Source organism: Pristiophorus japonicus, chromosome Y (genome assembly GCF_044704955.1).
Source record: "Pristiophorus japonicus isolate sPriJap1 chromosome Y, sPriJap1.hap1, whole genome shotgun sequence".
NCBI lineage: Eukaryota > Metazoa > Chordata > Chondrichthyes > Pristiophoridae > Pristiophorus > Pristiophorus japonicus.
The window spans coordinates 22,648,214-22,668,453 of NC_092011.1; the positions used below are offsets into that span (position 1 = coordinate 22,648,214).

General features: G+C 44.1%; 1 protein-coding gene across 1 annotated transcript in view; it reads left to right on the forward strand.

Annotated features, from left to right (window-relative positions):
* Positions 1-1,064: 1,064 nt before the first annotated feature.
* Positions 1,065-20,240, forward strand: part of LOC139241063 (uncharacterized) — a 29,197-nt gene continuing 10,021 nt past the window's right edge. Inside the window, exons 1-4 of the mRNA XM_070869758.1 lie at positions 1,065-1,142; positions 2,966-3,331; positions 10,477-10,773; positions 16,832-16,882. Of these exons, the coding sequence (XP_070725859.1) occupies positions 1,091-1,142; positions 2,966-3,331; positions 10,477-10,773; positions 16,832-16,882 (766 nt within the window). The 5' untranslated portion in view covers positions 1,065-1,090. The remainder of the gene's footprint in view (positions 1,143-2,965; positions 3,332-10,476; positions 10,774-16,831; positions 16,883-20,240) is intronic.

Below are 20,240 nucleotides of genomic sequence, written 5' to 3' on the forward strand. Positions count from 1 at the left end.
GCAGTGTGGCTGAAATGATACAAGATGCTGATATCCTCGTGCCTTATTCTTATTCTCATATCCCACTACCTTCCCATTCCACAATTGCTTCCTAGTTACAAGCTGTACATGGTGTCAGCGTACACCTTTACGTTAACCCCCTGCCCTCACCTCAAAGCTACATGTTTTCCCTTCCTCATTTCAGGCACCCACGAAATCCAGTCTACCCAACCGAAGGTTGACTAAAAAGCAGGAGTGGAGAGCAAAGAAGAAGAACAAACACTTTCACTAGATTTCACACGCCCAGTCACCAACTTTTTGAGGTTGTTTTCCAAGGCCATTTACATTCTCCGCACTGAAAGTCAGCAGCCTTCCAGGAGTGCGTAAGAGCACACGACAAGCAAAAACACACGAAATCCACTGACTAAGGGAATGCACAAGGGATGTTAGATGATCTGTTCATCGCATAGTGGATGCATATATCGATAAAGTTGAATTGAAAATTTCCTTTATGGTGATTTTTATTGCCACATTGTGGCCAATAGGACGTTGTAATCGTAAATAGCAGAATGTTGAAAGGGTAATTGGGGTAGTGTTCACTGGTACTGCAGGCGGATGATTCGATTCCGGGCATCCCGGTCAGAAAGGGACTGTCTGGCCTGCCTCCTTCCCTATGCGTCCTCCTCACCGACTTCCTCGTCGTCTGCTTACTACTCTTCCTCCTCGTCTTCCTCCACCTCCTCCTCCCTCCGCGAGCAGCTTGCCCTTAAGCTGCAACTAGAGAGCCCAGGACTGGGAGCAAGTGATGTTCTCAGAGGCCTCTCTTCAAGAGCCAAATCATTGTAAAAGTGCGGCAGCGCGCCCTGCTTTACCTTCACACTTTAACTACATTTTAATTCTATTACACGAAGGCACTGCCCCCAATAAAATGTAAAGAGTCCAGTACAAATGCAAGAATCTATACTTCCGGTTAGAGATGGAGGAAATTGCAACTGCGTGACTGAGCCTGAGAGATATATTTAACAAAAGGAAGCGAGAACTTCCTCTTGCTTTGCTAACTGGCACGCTCGGTCATTTCACTGCGTTTAGTTCAGACTCAGCAGCCGCAAGGATGAAGTGTTTCATTCTCGAGGTCTCCCTTCTACTCGCCCTTATTTATTCAGGTATGTTTTAAACTCACATTCAATTTTATTTTCAGTTGTGGATTGACAATCACAATCTCTAGCTGTGTTGCTGGTATGGAGAGATCTGCCGCTGTCGCTCTAATTCTTCCACATTGAGGTTTTAAAACGATAGCTACACTTCAAAGTGAGCTATGATTATATTCTATTCGGCGTGGACGAGCACGTAGTGTGAATTATTAAATTCAGTTCGAAGTTATTTTGATCCTAATAATGACCGACCATATAACTTCCTTGGTAAGAATGACGGTCTGTGGAAGAAGGCTTTTGAAACAGCGCGAGGCGCAATCAGATTCTCACCCCAACATTTCCCTTATTCGCCAGGTTTTCGAACACAACAACGCAAACTGCCCTAAATTATGCTCTGAAATGGCCATCAGCTCCTGCTGGCTGGCAGTCTGCGGTTGAAATAGAGAATGAGAAACAATATTAGAGAAAAGGACTATACATAGTTTCAGAGAGCCCGTGATGTTGCAGCCTTCAGTGTGCAATTGCTGTATCGGGTCGCTGTAGTTCCGGGTTCCTTTCAGTGAAATGCGACGGCAATTCATAAATCCAATTATTGGCATAAATTGGGTGATCTGAAATGTTTCACTTCACGTTGCATGAGGCCGGTCATTGAGAAAAGCGATCTGAGTCCGGTGTACTCGGCAATATTTACTGAACAAAGGAAAAATGGCGCCGAGATAGATTTAAGGAAGTAACTTCTTGAACCTGAGAACCGTCAGCAAATGGATCAGGGAGTGGTTGAAACGAATAGCCTAGATGCACTTAACGGGAGGCTTGAAAAGCAGATGGATGAGGGAGGTTTATGTTGATAGAATTCAATACCGTGTCAATTTTACGAAGAAAAGTATTCATTGCAATCATCGTGTGATCCAATCACATCTGACGTGATGTTTGCAAACATTTCACTGTTTGCGCAAATCTGACCCAGAGCGGTCTGGCGGCGGGGATCAGACACCAGGATATGTTCAGCTTCTATGTTCCGCCTCCTCTGACCACACAGGACACAGCTCTCAGCAGCTGAAAGGCTCACAGTGAAGCACAATGTGTAGCAGATAGTTCAATGAGCAACTGCTAAAGAAAAAAACGGATGAGGAGAAAATGGAACCCGTTCGGTGTTGGTGTCTCTGTGGGCGGGGCGGGGGGCGGTGCAGACCAGGCGATCTTTCCACCAAAAGGGCAACCCTTCAATATTTGAGAGCAACAATGCAGAGGCATCTCTGGAAGATCGGGCGGGAGCTGGGAGAGCAGCGGGAAATTTGAAAGCTGCAAAGTATAGTTTGATGTTTCAGTCACGTTTACCCTGTTTGTTGATGTCAATATGTACTCTATTTGAACTGAACTTTGTTCTATTATTCCGCTGTTTTTTTTCTATTACTGTCTAACGACTCTGTTTAATTTTGGAACAGCGTGATGTCACCTCAACGTGCTGAGCGGCTTATAATACAGGCTAATGTAAATATTCTGACTGTTACAGGCTGGCCATGAGAGCATTGGAATAGTCAAGTCTGGTGCTCAACAAAGACTGGGTGAGAGTTTTAGTAGCTGATGAGCCGAGGCAGGGGAATTATGTTACGGAGATTGATGTTGTATCCTGGTGATGGAGAACATGTGGGGTCGGAAACTTAGCTCAGGGTCCATTAGGAAGCGACGCTTGCGAATGGTCTAATTCAGACTCAGTCAGTGGCAAGGGGAGACTGATGAAGTTGGTGCCTGGGGAACAGAGTTTGTGGATAATGGTGGATATTTATCCAGCCGTCTAGAATCCGGTTTAATATCACTCTTTGCTCCCTGTGCAGGTAACGTGCAGGCTGGAGATGATCTGGAAATCGTTCTTTCGAATGGGTCCAGTCCGGTTTTGCTGCCTTGTTCCACCCGGTCTACGACTCCAATTACGGATATTCAGTGGCTATTTACTCGTGCCTTAGGAAACAGTGGGGTGGGGCTTTGTGTAATTGATAACGACAACCCGCAGTGCAACTCCTCACAATTCCCGCATATAACACTGGCCGAGTCTGAGGGTTTCAGGACGGGGAATTACTCTCTTCTGTTCACAGCGACAATGGAAAATGCCGGAAATTACGACTGTTTGATGTATGATGGTCAACAGCTCTCGCAGATTGAAAGCCACAACACAGTGAGAATCAGCCTCATAGTGATTAATGGTGAGTTACTGGTACCATTATAGTGTACAGTTATATTTACATGATAGTCTCTGACACAAAATATTAAACCGTTTCTCGTACTTGCGCCAATCTGCCGTTAAAGTCCGGTTCCTTCAATATCAAAATGTGATCATTTGTTACGTGGAAAAAGATACAATTACAACTGTGTCGCTTTCTTCCAGGCCAGGTTATTGTTCGGCTTTAAAACCCTTTATGTACAGTGAAAATAAACACTCAGCAACATTAGTGTACACTATGGGAAAGCCCTCAGTAAAGCATCATTCAGCAAAGATTAGTTCCATTGCCGGAATTTCCCCACAGCATTTCTGTACAAAATTCATTGGGATAGAAATGTTCTTCAATGGAAATGAATATCGGGCGGCGGGTATAACAGATGGCCAATACATTACCAGACATTATTGTTTAGGATGAATTTCTAGCCCACAGGCTCGAGCTGCTCACATCTCACTATGCCGGACAAGAAGTATGCATACATTTGTGGCTGGAAATGAGCCAGTTGACATTTTGTGTCAGAGCAGATTCGAGGCACCCTCTGCCCATGGTTGTAGCAGGCGTTTGAGCTATTTCTATTTTCTAATTCGAGACCGCCCTGTTAAGATTGGTTAATTATGGTGCAGCCAGGCCCCGCCCAAGAAGTAGTCATGGAAACCAGCTCTAGAGATTGCTTGCAACAAAGAAGTTAAATAATGTAATACCTCATATTAAAAGAATCCTTCGCACCTCCTGACGCTGCCTTTCAGTCAGTCCAAACCCGACGTCCTGATCTTGGGACCCTGACCATGAGCCTATGATTCTTGATCCAGGTCTTGATCCCTCACTCAGCTCAATCCCTGATCCCTGCCCCAATCCCCGGTCGTTGACACAGGCCCCAAACACAAAAAATTAAAAGGACCTTATCCAGAGCCCATACCCAATCCCTAACCACAGCCTCAATCTCCGAAACAAGCCCAGATACCTGAACCCCGACCAAGGCACGGATCTCCGATCACAGTCTTCACTGGAGTGCTGCAAGAGGACTGCCACCATAACTCTGCAGCTCTTTGGTTTGACTGTAATGAGGTCCAAGGTCCGATTGGCCTACCTGTTCAGACACATGGAACGATCTATCTGCCCAGTCGGATCAGCCTGCCTTTTTATTCAAATGGTGGATTCACTTACCTCAACAGCACGAGGAATCAATATGTTGAAGAACTACTGATATTCACAACACACGGGGAGGCCATTCGGCCCATTATGTCTGTGCCAGCTAATTGCGACTGCAAGCCAACATTAATCACACTGACCTCCTCTCTCCCGATAGACCTTATCTTTCCAGGCTTCCAATATTTATCCACGTTTTCATTACCAAATATTTTCTGCCTCAGCAACTTCGAGGAAAGGCTGAAGTAAATGTCATACTCTCTCGCCTAATTTTGATTGTTGCAATGTTGTAAAGTTGAACCCTGGCTACTGTTTCTCCAACCACAATAATGCTCTTAACACCCCACCCGGAACCCCAGTTACCACATTGAAATTCGTGATAATGAAAAAGTCCATTAAATCACATATTTGCTTTCTCTTCTGCATTAAGCGTGGAGCCCACTACCTCAAGATCCTGAAAGTTTCCCATCTTGATAGGTTTCAATTTGAGGCTTTTACGCCCTTTCTCTAATGGGACACACAAATGCATACCATCCGAAATGTAGCCAAACCATCACAACTAAAATTTCCTGGTATATGCCCATCAGCCTTCCTTAGAGCCTGCGTTCCCAAAGTCAACATTTTAATCCTCAGCAGCCGAGTTAGCGTGTGATTTCTCCTTCCCGTGATTGTGCACCTCTATCTCATTTCCCGCATTCTTGTGCACTTGTATTCAGCATGTGGCGAAGCCTCATCTAGCCCAGATATATATAACGCATGATGTCAGTATCTGTGCAGCTCCTTGTGAGGGATAGATCAAGTGATAGTACATCTTCATGACTGCTCTCCCCTTACTGAAATGGCAGTGTTATCTCCAATATTTGAGCACCACAATTGAAAGAGAGGATCAAGGGTTGGAACTACAAAGGATCACATAAGCTTAGACAGGATATAAGCACGGAAACAGGTCATTTGGCTCAAATAGTCAATGCCGGCCATTATGCTCCATTCGAGCCTCCTCCAATTGTTCCTCATCTAACATTGTTAGCAAAGCCCTTTATTCCCTTCTCCCTGATTTGCTTCTCTAACCTCTCCTTAAATTATCTATACAATTCGCTTCTATCACTTCATGTGGTAGCAAGTTCCAAATTCTCACCACGCTCTGTGTAAAGAAGTGTCTTCTGAATTTCTTATTTGACTTCTTGCTGACTATCTTATATTGCTGGCAACTAGTTATGCACTGGCGCACAAGTAGAAACTCTCGCTCTGTATCAACCCTCAGTTCTCTTTTTTCAAGCGAAAATAGACACAAAATTGTTAATCATTTCCTGATAGCTATACCGCCGCATTTCTGTTATCATCCTTGTAAATCTCTGTATACTCTCCTATGCCTCTATACACTTTTTTAATAATATGGTAACCAGAATTGTACGCTGTACTCCAAATGTGGTCTAAATAATTTTCGAAACAAGTTTACCATAACCTCATTAATTTTTAATTCCTTCCCTGTAGCAATAAACCATAGTGTTTGGCTTGATTTTATGGCCTTGTTAATCTGTGTCAGAACCTTTAATGATTTGTGTATTTGTACTCCGGGATGCCTTTGCTCCTCTACCCCACTCAAATCCTTACTGTCCAAGTAATAAGTGACCTTCCTATTTTTCGCACCAACATTTAATACCACACATTTATCTGTGTTAAATGTATTTTGCCAGTTAAATGGCCAGTGTGCAAGTTTATTAATGTCTTCATGTGTTTTGTTGCAGTCCCCCGCAGTATTAACTGTCCTCCCCACATGGCCCCCCTCCAACGTGGTGTCAGTCACAGATTTAGAAATTTTGTTTTTTATTCCAAAGTCTAAATATTAATATAAACTGCGAAGAACAGTGGTCCCAGCACTGATCCTTGTGGAACAAACTACCCACCTTCTGCCACTCTGTATAGCTTTCCTTTACCACGACTCTCAGCTTTCTGTCTTGCAGCTGGCTAGCTATCCATTCTACTGGTTGTCGCTTGGCATTGCGTTATCTGACTTGTTTTTTAGTCCATTATGTGGTACATTTCAGCCAATGTTCCAGACCTCCATCACCATTCCTGAGTATGTCCTGTCCCAGTGGCAGGACAGACCCACCAATTGTGGTGGCAAAGTGGTATACAGTCGGGAGGGAGTCCTCAACATTGAATCCGGGCATCATGAAGTCTCATGGCTTCAGGCCAAGCGAGAGCAAAGAATCCTACTGCTCATTACAAGCAACAGCCCTCCCTCAGATGCTGAATCAGTACTCCTCCATGTTGAACACCACTTGGAAGAAGCACTGAATGTAGCAATGGCACAGAATGTACTCTGGATGGGTGACTTCAATGTCCATCATGAAGTGTGACTTGGTAGCACCACTACTGGTGGAGCTGGCCGAGTCCTGAAGGCTATATCTGCAGCAGGTGGTGAAAGAACCAACACGAGGGAAAAACCTACTTGACCTCGTACTCACCAATGTACCTGTCGCAGAAACATCCATAACAGCATTGGTAACAGCGATCACCGCACAATCCTTGTGGAGACGAAGTCCCATCTTCACACTGAGAACACCCTCCACCGTGTTGCGTGGCACTACCACCGTGCTAAATGGGATAGCTGCAGAACAGCTCAAAACTGGGCATCCATGACCCACTGTGGCCATCAGGAGCAGCAGGATTTTATTCCACTAGAATCTGTAACCTCATGACCCGGCATATCCGTCACTCTACCATTACAATCAAGCAAGGGGCAAACCCTGGTTCAAAGGTATGCAGAAGAGCATGCCAGGAGCAGTACCAGGCATACTTGAAAATGAGATGCCAAGCGGGGGCAGCTACAACACAGGACTACATACATGCTAAAACGCGGAAGCAGCATGCTATAGACAAGCCTAAGCGATCCCACAACCAATGTATCAGATTAAAGCTCTGTAGTCATGCCACATCCACTCATGAATGTTGGCGGACCATTAAACAACTAACAGGAGGAGGAGGCGACATGAATATACCCTTCCAGCATGATGGTGGAGGCCAACACATGACTGCAAATGACTAGGTTGAAGCGTTCACAACCATCTTCAGTGAGAAGTGCCGATAGATGATCCCTATTAGCCTCCTCCTGAGGTTCCCATCATCACAGAAGCCAGACGTCACCCAATTAGATTCACTCCACGTGATATCAAGGAAAGCTGAGTGTACTGGATATAGCAAAAGCTATCGACACCGAAAACATCCCGGCTATTGTGCTCAAGACTTGTGCTCTAGATTTAGCTGTGCCTTTAGCCAAGTTCCAGTACAGGTACAACCCTGGCATCAATCCGACAATGTGGAAACTGCCCAAATATGTTCTATCTATGAAAAGCAGGATAAATCCAAACCGGCTAATTATCACCCTATCAATCTACTCTCAATCATCAGCAATGTGATGGAAGGTGTCATCAACAGTGCTATCAAGCAGGACCTACTCACCAATAACCTGCTCACTGATGCCTAGCATGGGTTCCGCCAGGACCACTCGGCTCCAGACCTCATTACAGCCTTCGTACAACCGTGGACAAAATAACTGAATTCCAGAGGAGAGGTGAGAGTGATTGCCCTTGACATCAAGTGACCAAGTGTGGTACTAAGGAGCCGTAGTAAAACTGCAATCAATGGGAATCAGGGAGAACACTCTCCACTGGCTGGAATCATACCTAGCACAAAGGAAGATTGTTGTGGTGGTTGGAGTTCAATCATCACAGCCCCAGGACAACATTGCAGCAGATCCTCAGGGCAGTGTCCTAGGCCTAACCATCTTCAGTGGCTTTATCAATGACCTTCCTTCCAGCATAACGTCAAAAGTGGGGATGTTCGCTGATAACTGAACATTGTTCAGTGCTATTCGCAACTACTGAGATAATGAAGCAGTCCATGGCCGCATGCAGCAATACCTCGACAACATTCAGGCTTGGGCTGATAAGTGTCAAGTAACATTTGCGTCACACAAAAGCCAGGCCATGATTATCTCCAACAAGCGAGGATCTAACCACCGCCCCTTGACATTCATTGGCATTACAATCGCAGAATACTCCACCATCAACATCCTGGGGGTCACCATTGACCAGAAACTTAACTTGTCTCGCCACATAATCATTGTGGCAACAAGAGCAGGTCAGAGGCTGGGTATTCTGAGGCGAGTGTCTCACCTCCTGACTCCCCAAGTCTTCCACCACCGACAAGGCACAAGTCTGATGGAAAACTCACCATTTGCCTGGATGAGTGCAGCTCCAACAACACTCAAGAAGCCCGACATCATACAGGACAAAACAGCCTGCTTCATTGGCAGCCCTTCCACCAACTTAAACATTTACTACCTCCACCACCGGAGTAACGTGGCTGCAGTGTACACCATCTACAAGATGCACTGCAGCGAGTCACCAAGGCTTCTTCTGCAGCACATCACAAACCCGCGACCTCTACCGCCTAGAAGGACAAGGTCAGCAGGTGTATGGGAACACCACCACATCCACGCTCCCCTCCAAGTCACACACCATCCTGTCCTGGAAGAATATCGCCGTTCCTTCATCGTCCCTGTGTCAAATTCCTGGAAATTTCTCCCTAACAGCACTGTGGGGGCACCTTCACCACACCTGACTGCAGCGGTTCAAGAAGGCGACTCACCACCACCTTCTCAAAGGCAATTAGGGACGGGCAATAAATTCTGGCCTTGCCATTGACGCCCACATCCCCGCAACGAATTAAAAAAAAACCTTACTGATGAATTTTCAAAATATAGATAATCTACATCTATAAAATTATCCTTGTCTATTCGCTCTCTTACCTCTTCAAAAAATTCAATGTAGTTTGTCAAGCAAGATTGTCCCTTTTGACATCCATGCTTAGTATTCATTATTATACATTTTTTCCTCCTTTCCAACACCTGCATCAGTACCCGCTGACGTAATATTGGAGAATCGTAATGCCCTGACTGGATCTTATATCTTGTTGCCCCTTTGAAAACGTTTCCCGCTGGCTGTAGCGACAGGCATGTAGTGCAAAAACAAAGCAGTGGAGTAATGTGTAGGTGGATCAAAGTAAGAAGTGTAAAGGGGGCCAACGTGTCGATAAAAATCTGGTCATAGTTTACTCCAGTGTTACCTGTCGCTATAACCAAACTTCCCTATGCCTGCCACGGCCAAAATGATTACTTCCCGAGAGAACAGGGTGTGTAGCCCAGGTCATCTTCTCTGACGTCAACCTCCTGGAACACATTGCGCATGAACAACTACTCTAAAACAGAATCGATGTATTAGTGCCAGTCCTGTGAGGTGCCTAGAGCTTATGCCTGCCATGGTAGCATCGTTCGTATGTGTAAGATGCGAAGTGGGCGGAAGTGAGGGTAGCAATAATGGAAAGTCTGTGAGTATAAGAAGAAGGTAGAGTGAACTTTTGTGCAGTGATTGTAGTAATGAGGCGGGGTTATTGTGACTATTCTGAGTGATGGAGATGTGAGCAGAGAGAAAGAGATCAGTATTGATCTCCAGACAACTCTGGTGAGGTCATTGAACTTCTTTCAAATTTCCCGTCATGTCCTGGAAGATACATTATTGTATTAACCTCTTCAGGGATCAATCCTCACAGGCGGTGGAGCTGGTGCCTGGAGATTATTCTACCCTGAGGGGAACAGATTTCGGTCCTCCTGACCAACTCTTGAATCTGTGTCCCTGCCGTTATATTGCTGTAAATTGATGCCCTGATTGGATCTTTTGTTGAAATGTCATCTCTTTGGCAACGTTTCCCGCTGTCTGTGGCAAAGATGCACATCCCATTAAGAATTGCTTACTGCCGATTTCCTGCCCCATCACAAAACAGGTGTCTTGCCACAGAATAGCTGGAGATGCTCTGGCTGCACGCGATTCATTTTAATGAGGTTTGACTATGAATTTAATGAGATGACACGATTTAATCCAGGAGTGCTTTTATCAGGTTAACTGGTTATCCTCTTTCCACAGTATCTGTGATCCCAGATGGCCCAATTCTCCTGGGAAGCTCCGTATATCTGACCTGTGAGGTGTCCGATCCATATATTTTGAGCAGTATGCATGGGAGCAATCCGATAACTGGGAAATGGGTTGAAATCCAATGGAAACTGAACAAAGAGCTGATTTATAAAAACAAGCAGCGCAAGTTTGATTTCAGAACGTTAAACATCAGCAATTTTCAACTATCTGATGCGGGACGCTACACATATACTATACGATTTAAGAATGGAAAGTCCTGTCATTATAGCCATCTCTTGGAGCAATCAGGTTAGTCTACATCTCAAATAAAACTTGCATTGGTCCACGATGATTGCCATCAATATTTTCCAAGTTTCGTTGTTAGAAAAGTGAAATTGGCAATCCGTTTTGTCTCGCCTGATGCTGAGTTTCCCCAGCCAGCCAACTGTTGTGTCCTCCATTGCACTCTGCTCTTGAACATTGACGACGGTGAAAAGGCTTCGAGAAGTCAGGAGGTGATCCAAATCAGCGTGTTGTACCCAGCCTCTGCCGTCCTTCTGGAAACAGATTAGTTTGTTTAATCTTGATGATGTCCAGGATGCTATCAGGCGGTTTGTGAATGGTGGTTCCTCATGCGATGGCAATGGTGATTCCGTTGTTCAATTCGAATAGGTCTATACATCAGTTAAATCATGTAGTTAGAGGAAGAGTGTGTATGTGTTAGCAATAATGTGAGACGAAGAGGAACAATCAAGAAAGAGGGAATTTCCACGACAGACCAGAACCCTTAGCCGTGACCAGTTGTAATGTCGGATAAGGGAATGGCGGGCAAAGAGAAATCTGGTCTAGTCCCCTTTTCTTTTAAATTATCAGTTCATCGTTAGCAACTGCTAGAGTTAGAATTAGGCTCAATGATAGCAGATTCAGGTCTGGCACTGAAAGAGCGTAATTCGAACCAAATTCCCAACATCCCTGGATGGTAGACATCCGAACTCTGGTCTTTGAATTCAGATATGACATCCAGCAGCAGACTCATGTCTTTTATGTGTGGCTGGCTGCCTCATCATATGCGTTGCGGTAGCTCATAATAGCTTCTCACCATATTGGACTAATCACCCCTAGGGAAGAGTGTCAGTTGTGAAAACAATCAATTTCCTCCTACAGCATTTTCACGGTGATGAGCTTTGTTAAATCTGCTGGCCCTGATCTCGAGTGAGTGTGTTTTTAAGAAAATATGTTCTGCTGGGGTCAAAAATAGGATGCATGGTGGACTCGCTCTGCTCGCTATGTGCACCTAAATGGCCAAACTCTTGACACATACCTGTTTATTGCAAAGTGCTAAGTCAATTATATATGGAAACAACTTTTCACCCTATCTTATTTCAGTTATTCAGAATTATCCTAAACTCCCACCCTCGCTCCCATAGAGCATCCTTTTATTCCTTAAATAATTCCCAGTTTTAAAGAGTTTCATATCTGGATGCAGGTGATCCTGGTCAGGCTGCACTTATTGCCCATCTCTACTTTCTTGTGAAGATGGAGCCTTCTCGTTGACCCATGCAATCCATCTGGTTACAGTGCTCTCACTGTGGACGTAGGTGACGGGCATTGAATTCCACGTAATTAACCGAGCATCAATAACGGAATTGGCGTTGTATTTCCAAGAAGAATGGTTTGTGCCTTGGAGCGAAATTTGGGAGTGGTACGGTTCCCATGAATTTCTGCTCCTGTCATTCACGGTGGTAGTGGTTGCAGGGGAGGGAGTTGCCATAGATCTGATATTTAAGTTGTTACAGTGGTTCTTGTGGAATATCCGTACTGCTGTTACAGTGCACTAATAGTGGATAGAGTCTATGCTGAGTCCAGTGACAAAGCTATTCATCAGAAAACCGATTCTGTACTACACCGTGCTGAGATGTTAAGTTTTGAAGCTGCACGCATGCAAGTTAGAGATTGGTGTTGCATGACATTCATGATTTAATCCTTGAACATACGGCTAAGGTTTTCAGCTGTCAGGGCCTGACCCATGGATCACAGCCTCAGTCCTGATCTTGTACCACAATATGATTATCGCTGTTACAGTTCTGTATCCGGGCAAAGGTGATCCACAAGTTGTTGTTTGTGGGAAGATACTGCTATGGTTTCGCCATTGAGGGTCATGGTGAAGATGGTTTATGTTTCCCTCGCTCGAGATTGTCATTCCTTAGCAGTTAGGTGCCGTGAATGTTACCTTTCATTTGTTCGACAAAGTCTTGGTGCATTGGCTGCTTTATTATTGGAGAGGCTGTGATTGGGGGTAATCACTGTAAAACATCGCTGAATAATTCCACTTCTGGCATAATTTCGGAAGGAATGTTATTAATGAGGCTGCAGAAAATGGACACGAAGGTTGCCTTGATATACTCCTGCAATCATGTCCCAGTCTACGACGATTGGTCGCTGACATAGAAACATAGAAACATAGAAAATAGGTGCAGGAGCAGGCCATTCAGCCCTTCTAGCCTGCACCGCCATTCAATGAGTTCATGGCTGAACATGAAATTCAGTACCCCCTTCCTGCTTTCTCGCCATAACCCTTGATCCCCCGAGTAGTAAGGACTTCATCTAACCCCCTTTTGAATATATTTAGTGAATTGGCCTCAACTACTTTCTGTGGTAGAGAATTCCACAGGTTCACCACTCTCTGGGTGAAGAAGTTTCTCCTCATCTCGGTCCTAAATGGCTTACCCCTTATCCTCAGACTGTCACCTCTGGTTCTGGACTTCCCCAACATTGGGAACATTCTTCCTGCATCTAACCTGTCTAAACCCGTCAGAATTTTAAACGTTTCTATGAGGTCTCCTCTCATTCTTCTGAACTCCAGTGAATACAAGCCCAGTTGATCCAGTCTTTCTTGATAGGTCAGTCCCGCCATCCCGGGAATCAGTCTGGTGAATCTTCGCTGTACTCCCTCAATAGCAAAAATGTCCTTCCTCAGGTTAGGAGACCAAAACCGTACACAATACTCAAGGTGTGGCCTCACCAAGGCCCTGTACAACTGTAGCAACACCTCCCTGCCTCTGTATTCAAATCCCCTCGCTATGAAGGCCAACATGCCATTTGCTTTGTTAACCGCCTGCTGTACCTGCATGCCAACCTTCAATGACTGATGTACCATGACACCCAGGTCTCGTTGCACCTTCCCTTTTCCTAATCTGTCACCATTCAGATAATAGTCTGTCTCTCTGTTTTTACCACCAAAGTGGATAACCTCACATTTATCCACATTATACTTCATCTGCCATGCATTTGCCCACTCACCTAACCTATCCAAGTCACTCTGCAGCCTAATAGCATCCTCCTCGCAGCTCACACTGCCACCCAACTTAGTGTCATCCGCAAATTTGGAGATACTGCATTTAATCCCCTCGTCTAAATCATTAATGTACAATGTAAACAGCTGGGGCCCCAGCACAGAACCTTGCGGCACCCCACTAGTCATTGCCTGCCATTCTGAAAAGTATCCGTTTACTCCTACTCTTTGCTTCCTGTCTGACAACCAGTTCTCAATCCACGTCAGCACACTACCCCCAATCCCATGTGCTTTATCTTTGCACATTAATCTCTTGTGTGGGACCTTGTCGAAAGCCTTCTGAAAGTCCAAATATACCACATCAACTGGTTCTCCTTTGTCCACTTTATTGGAAACATCCTCAAAAAATTCTAGAAGATTTGTCAAGCATGAGTTCATCGACTTCCTGTGTCTCTGGTATAACATCAAACATAGAAACATAGACATTTACAGCGCAGAAAGAAGCTATTTCGGCCCATCGTGTCCACGCCGACGGACAAAGAGCCGCACGATGCTTGGTCAGCAGCCCTGATGTTACATATTAACCTATGAAGAATGGCGGAAAGGCAAAGAGCTCCCCGTCGAAACAGTCCGTCTCACAAAACTGCGACACCACTTACAGCGAAACATTCTACACTCCACCCCAACCGGAACCATGTGATCTCGTGGGATAGGCAGAAAACAGATAAAAACCCAGTCCAAATTATGTAGAAAAAAATCTGGGAAAATTCCTCTCCTATCCATCCAGGCGATCAAAAATAATCCATGAGTTCACGCTGGCTGTATTCGATACCCTGCAGTACATAACAGTATATCTGTGCCATCCAACAATAGGTCATACAGTCTAATCCCAATTACTAGCTCTAGGTCCGTAACGCTACAGTTTATGGCACTTTATGTGCCCATCCAGCCATCTCTTAAAACTGGCGAGGGTTTCTGCATCCACCACTCTTCCAGGCAGCGAGTTCAAATCCCCACAACCCTCGCGTAAAGAAGCCCCCTAAAATCTCCTCTAAACCTTCCACCATTCACCTTAAAAATATGCCCCCTCATAATAGACCTCGCCATCAATTGAAATAGGCCCTAACACTCCACTATTTCCAGGCCCCTCAATATGTTGTATACCTCAATAAGGTCTCCTCTCAACTTCCACTGTTGCAATGAGAACAAACCCAGCCTATCCAATCTCTCCTCATAACTAAGATTCTCCACTCCAGCATCGTAGTAAATCTCCTCAGTGCGCTCTCCAGTGTAGTTACATCCTTCCTATAATATGGCGATCAGAACTGCACGCAGTACTCCAGCTGTGCCCTAACGAAAGTGTTCTACAATTTAAGCATAATCTCCCTGCTCTCATATTCTATTCCTCGGCCAATAAAGGCAAGCATTCCGTATGCCTTCCTGACCACCTTGTCCACCTGGACTGCTACTTTCAGGGATTTGTGGACAAGCACTCCAAGGTCCCTTTGTTCGTCCACGCTATTAAGTTGCCTACCGCTTAATGTGTATACCCTTTCCTTATTAGCCCACCCTAAGTGCATTACCTCACACTTTTATGAATGCAATTGCATTTGCCACTGCTCTGCCCACCTGAGCAGTAGATTGATATCCTCCTGCAGCCCGTGACTTTCCTCTTCATTATCAACCACACAGCCAATTTTAGTTTTGTCTGCAAACTACGTAATCATACTCCCTATATGCAAATCTAAATCGTTGATATATACCACAAAAAGCAAGGGACCCAGTACTGAGCCAGAATGCACCCCACTGGAAACATTGTTCCAGTCACAAAAACATCCATCAACCATTAACCTTTGCTTTCTACCTCCAAGCCAATTTTGGATCCAACTTGTCACTTTGCCCTTGATCCCATGGGCTTTAACCTTCATGACCAGTCTACCATGTGGGACCTTATCAAAAGCTTTGCTAACGTTCATATCCACTACACCGTATGCACTACCCTCATCGACCTTCTTGGTTACCTCCTCAAAAAATTCGATCAATTTAGACAAACACGATCTTCCCTTAACAAATCCGTGCTCACTGTCCCTAATTAATTGCTGCCTTTCCAATTGTACATTTATCCTGTCTTTCAGGATTTTTTCCAATAATTTTCCCACCACTGCGGTTAGGCTCACAGGCCTGTAATTACTCGGCCTATCCCTTTCTCCCTTCTTAAACAAGTGTACTACATTAGCATTCTTCCAATCCTCTGGCACTATGCCCAAATCCAAAGAGGACTTGAAAATTATGGTCAAGGCCTCTGCTTTTTCCTCTTTAATTTCGCTCAACAGCCTGGGATGCATTTCATCCGGGTCTGGGGACTTAACTACTTTCAAAGCTGCTAATCCTCTTAATACTTCCTCTCTCACTATATGTATTTCATTCAGAATATCACACCGGATGGTTTCTCCGAGGCTCCCACTGTTCTCCGTTTTTGGAATAATCCATGGTGTCATTCTCTGTCCAATTCTGCCTTGTTCTAAAGGGTTACTACTGTCATAAGTTTCAACGTGATAACCTCAACCTGTATACAGATAACAATGGTAACTTTACATATTCTGAGATACAGCTGTGACACCCGTTGCCAGTTAGACTTTGTAAACACCAGCGGGAAAATAATTGACATAAATTGTCTCTCACTGTGGCCACAGCACACTGGAATCACTCAGCCCGTTAGATCCCACAACTATCCGCTTAGCTGTGAGTATGATAACTCCTTGAAGTAGCTGCCCAGTCATTCTGCTTGAATCTTTAAAAACCAATGCCACAAAAATAGATAGAATCTCATCTCGATTCTTGAGATGAGGACGGCACGATATATTGACCATCCTTGGTTGACCTGAGGGCAGCAATAGCCAACTACATAGTGTAGGATTGGAGTCATATGTAGGCCAGGTCCTCACTGAAGTACACGTTACAATCGGTATTCATGGCTGCCCGATAGCTTAAATCAGTATTATTTATTTTTTCATCAGAGATATCGATGTTCCTGATATTCCTTTCATCTTCTTAATTTGTTGTTATTTTCTGCAGAAGCTACAATGACCTCTCCCATTACAGAGCATTCATCGACTGGAACATCTGGTGAATCACTTATCTTATGAAATACATGTTTGCTATTTACATCTTGCTGTCTTGTAGCTAATTGCAGCTGGGGAGTGCTGAGTGAAAAGGCTGAATTGATTTGCAGTGAGCAGGGACTTGCATTCTGTTTGCTAACTCTAAATTTCTGTAACTCTCCGTTCATTCTCTAATACACCTGATTTTCCTGTCTTATTGACATTAATGGTAAATAAATTCAAGCGTGGTGTATAATGGGCGGGTGGTTCGATATCGGCCGCCTTATGCCATTGCCGACACTGCAAATTAAGTGAATATTACCACCAGTATGCCTGGAAAATGTACATGATGTAGGCCGAATTTCAGGTTGACCTTAGGCCAGTCAGGCAGCATTTAATCTGGGTGCACAAACGGCCAATACTAGTATCTATTCTCATTATCACCAGTCGTAAATAAATCTTCATGTTGACATGCAAATCAGGACTAGAAATCGTGATTGAGTGCAAAAGTTAGTGCACATGAAGTGTATTTATACACATATTAAATTGCGTGTGTACACATATTATACATTGTAACATTGTAGCTGGATGTTGTGCTTTTTTCTCACTGAGAATGTTTTCACAGGTCCATCCCAGAATTCAAAGAGTAACACAATCATTGCAGGTGCGGTAGTCGGAGTGATGGGGGTTACTCTTGCCGTGATTCTCTTAGGTTTACTGATAAAGAAAAAATACAATTTGGCAGGTAAATATTGCAAACAAATAACATATAAATACAATAGCTATGCTGCCTACCGGTATTTGAACTCTAGGCTATAGAGTAAAATGGGCATTATTGGACTGGCAATGGATTTGTAGGATGTTGCGGAGGCAACATTGGTCGTTCTTCTCCAGTCCTTTGAGATGCCTGCTGTACATAGTCCATGTATCTTAAGCCTATAGCTGGTCTGGTATCACTACTGCTTTGTCGACCATGATTATATAACATGGAGTTTACTGCAGAGAAACAGGCCATTCGGCCTAACACGTCTACACGGGTGTTTCTGCAGCCCACGAGTCACATGCTATTCTGCTTGATCTAACTCCATTTTCAAATTATTCCAATTCTTTCTCCCTCATGTAGATATACAGCTTCTCCTTAAATGTATCTATGCTATTCGCCTCAACTACTACATGTGGTAGGGTGTTCCACAAACTCTACACTCTCTGGGTTAAAATACAGTTTCTCCTGAATTTTGTATTGGATTAATTGTTGACTGTCTCATACGTATGTCCCTGGATTTAGGTCTCACCCCACAAGTGAACAAATGTTTTCTACATTTACCCTATCAAACCTCTTCCATAATTCTAAAAGGACAAAGAGTGTTAAAAAAAAAACAGCCTGAAGGCTCTGAGTCTCAATGCGAGGAGCATTCATAATAATGTTGGGTGAATTGACTGCGCTGATAGATGCTAACGGATATGATGCAATTGGGATCACAGAGACATGGCCCCAAGATAACCAAAGCTGCGAACTCAACATCCAGGATTATTCAATATTCAGGAAGGACAGACAGGAAGGAAAAGAAGGTGGGGTAGCGTTGCTGGTTAAAGAGGAGATTAATGCAATAGTAGCGAAACACATTATCGTGGATGATGTGGAATCGATATTGGTAGAGCTGCGAAACATCAATGGGCAGAAAACGCTAATGGGAATTGTGTATAGACCAAAAACAGTAGTAGGGAGATTGGGGATGGCATCAAACAGGAAATTAGCGACGTGTGCAATAACGGTACAGCAGTTATCATGCGTGACATTAATCTACATATTGATAAGGCTAACCAAACTGGTAGCAATGCTGTGGAGGAAGATTTCCTGGCATGTATAAGGGATGATTTTCTAGACCAATCTGTCGAGGAACCAACTAGAGAGCAGGGCATCCTCGACTGGGTCTTGTGTAATGAGAGAGGATTAATTAGCAATCTGGTCGTGCGGGACCCTTTGGGGAAGAGTGAACATAATATGTCAGAATTCTTTATTAAGATGGAGAGTGACACAGTTAATTCAGAGACTAGGGTTCTGAACTTAAAGAAAGGAAACTTCAACGGTGTGAGACGCAAATTTCTAGAATAGACTAGAGAATGATATTTAAAGGTTTGAAGGTGGATAGGCAATGGCAGACATTTAAATATCAGAAGGATGAACTACAACATTTGTACATCCCTCTATGGCGTAAGAATAAGGAAGGGAATGTGGCTCAACCGTGGCTCAGAAGGGAAATTAGGGAAAGTCTTAAATACAAGGAGGAGGCATATAAATTGGCCAGAAAAAGCAGCAAACCTGAGGACTAGAAGAAATTTAGAATTCAGCAGAGGAGGACAAAGGGTTTAATTAGGAAGGGGAAATCGACTATGAGAGTAAGCTTGCAGGGAACATAAAAACTGACTGCAAAAGCTTCTATAGATATGTGAAGAGAAAAAGATTAATGAAGACTAATGTAGGTCCCTTTCATTCAGAATCAGGTGAATTCATAATGTGGTACAAGGACATGGCAGACCAATTGAACAAATTCTTCGATTCTTGCTTCACTAAGGAACACACGAATAACATCCCGAAAATAATAGGGAACCGAGCATGTAGCAAGAAGGGGGAAATGAGGGAAATCCTTGTTAGTCAAGAAATGGTGTTAGGGAAATTGAAGGGACTGAAAGCCGATAAATCCCTAGGGCCTGATAGTCTGTATCCCAGACTACTTAAGGAAGTGGCCCTAGAATTAGTAGATGCATTGATGGTCATTTTCCAATATTCCATGGACTCTGCTTCAGTTCCTATGGATTGGAGGCTAGCTAATGTAACCCCACTTTTTAAAAAAGGAGGGTGAGAGAAAACAGTGAATTATAGACCGGTTAACCTGACATCGATAGTGGGGAAAATGCTGCAATCAATTATTAAAGATCTATTAGCAGCGCATTTGGAAAGCAGTGACAGGATTGGTCTAAGTCAGCATGGATTTATGAAAGGGAAATCATACTTGACAAAACTTCTACAATTTTTTGAGGATGTAACTAGTAGAGTGGGCAAGGGAGAACCAGTGGATGTGGTGTATTTGGACGTTGAAAAGGCTTTTGACAAGGTCCAACACAAGAGATTAGTGTGCAAAATTAAAGCCCATCGTATTGGGGGTAATGTATTCAAGTGGATAGAGAACTGGTTGGCAGACAGGAAGGAAAGAGTGGGAATAAATGTGTCCTTTTCAGAATGGCAGCCAGTGACTAGTGGGGTGCCGAAGTGTTCAGTGCTGGGACCCCAGCTATTTACAGTATACATTAATGATTTAGACGAAGGGATTTAAGGTAATATCTCCAAGCTTGCAGGTGACACTAAGTTGGGTGGCAGTGCGAGC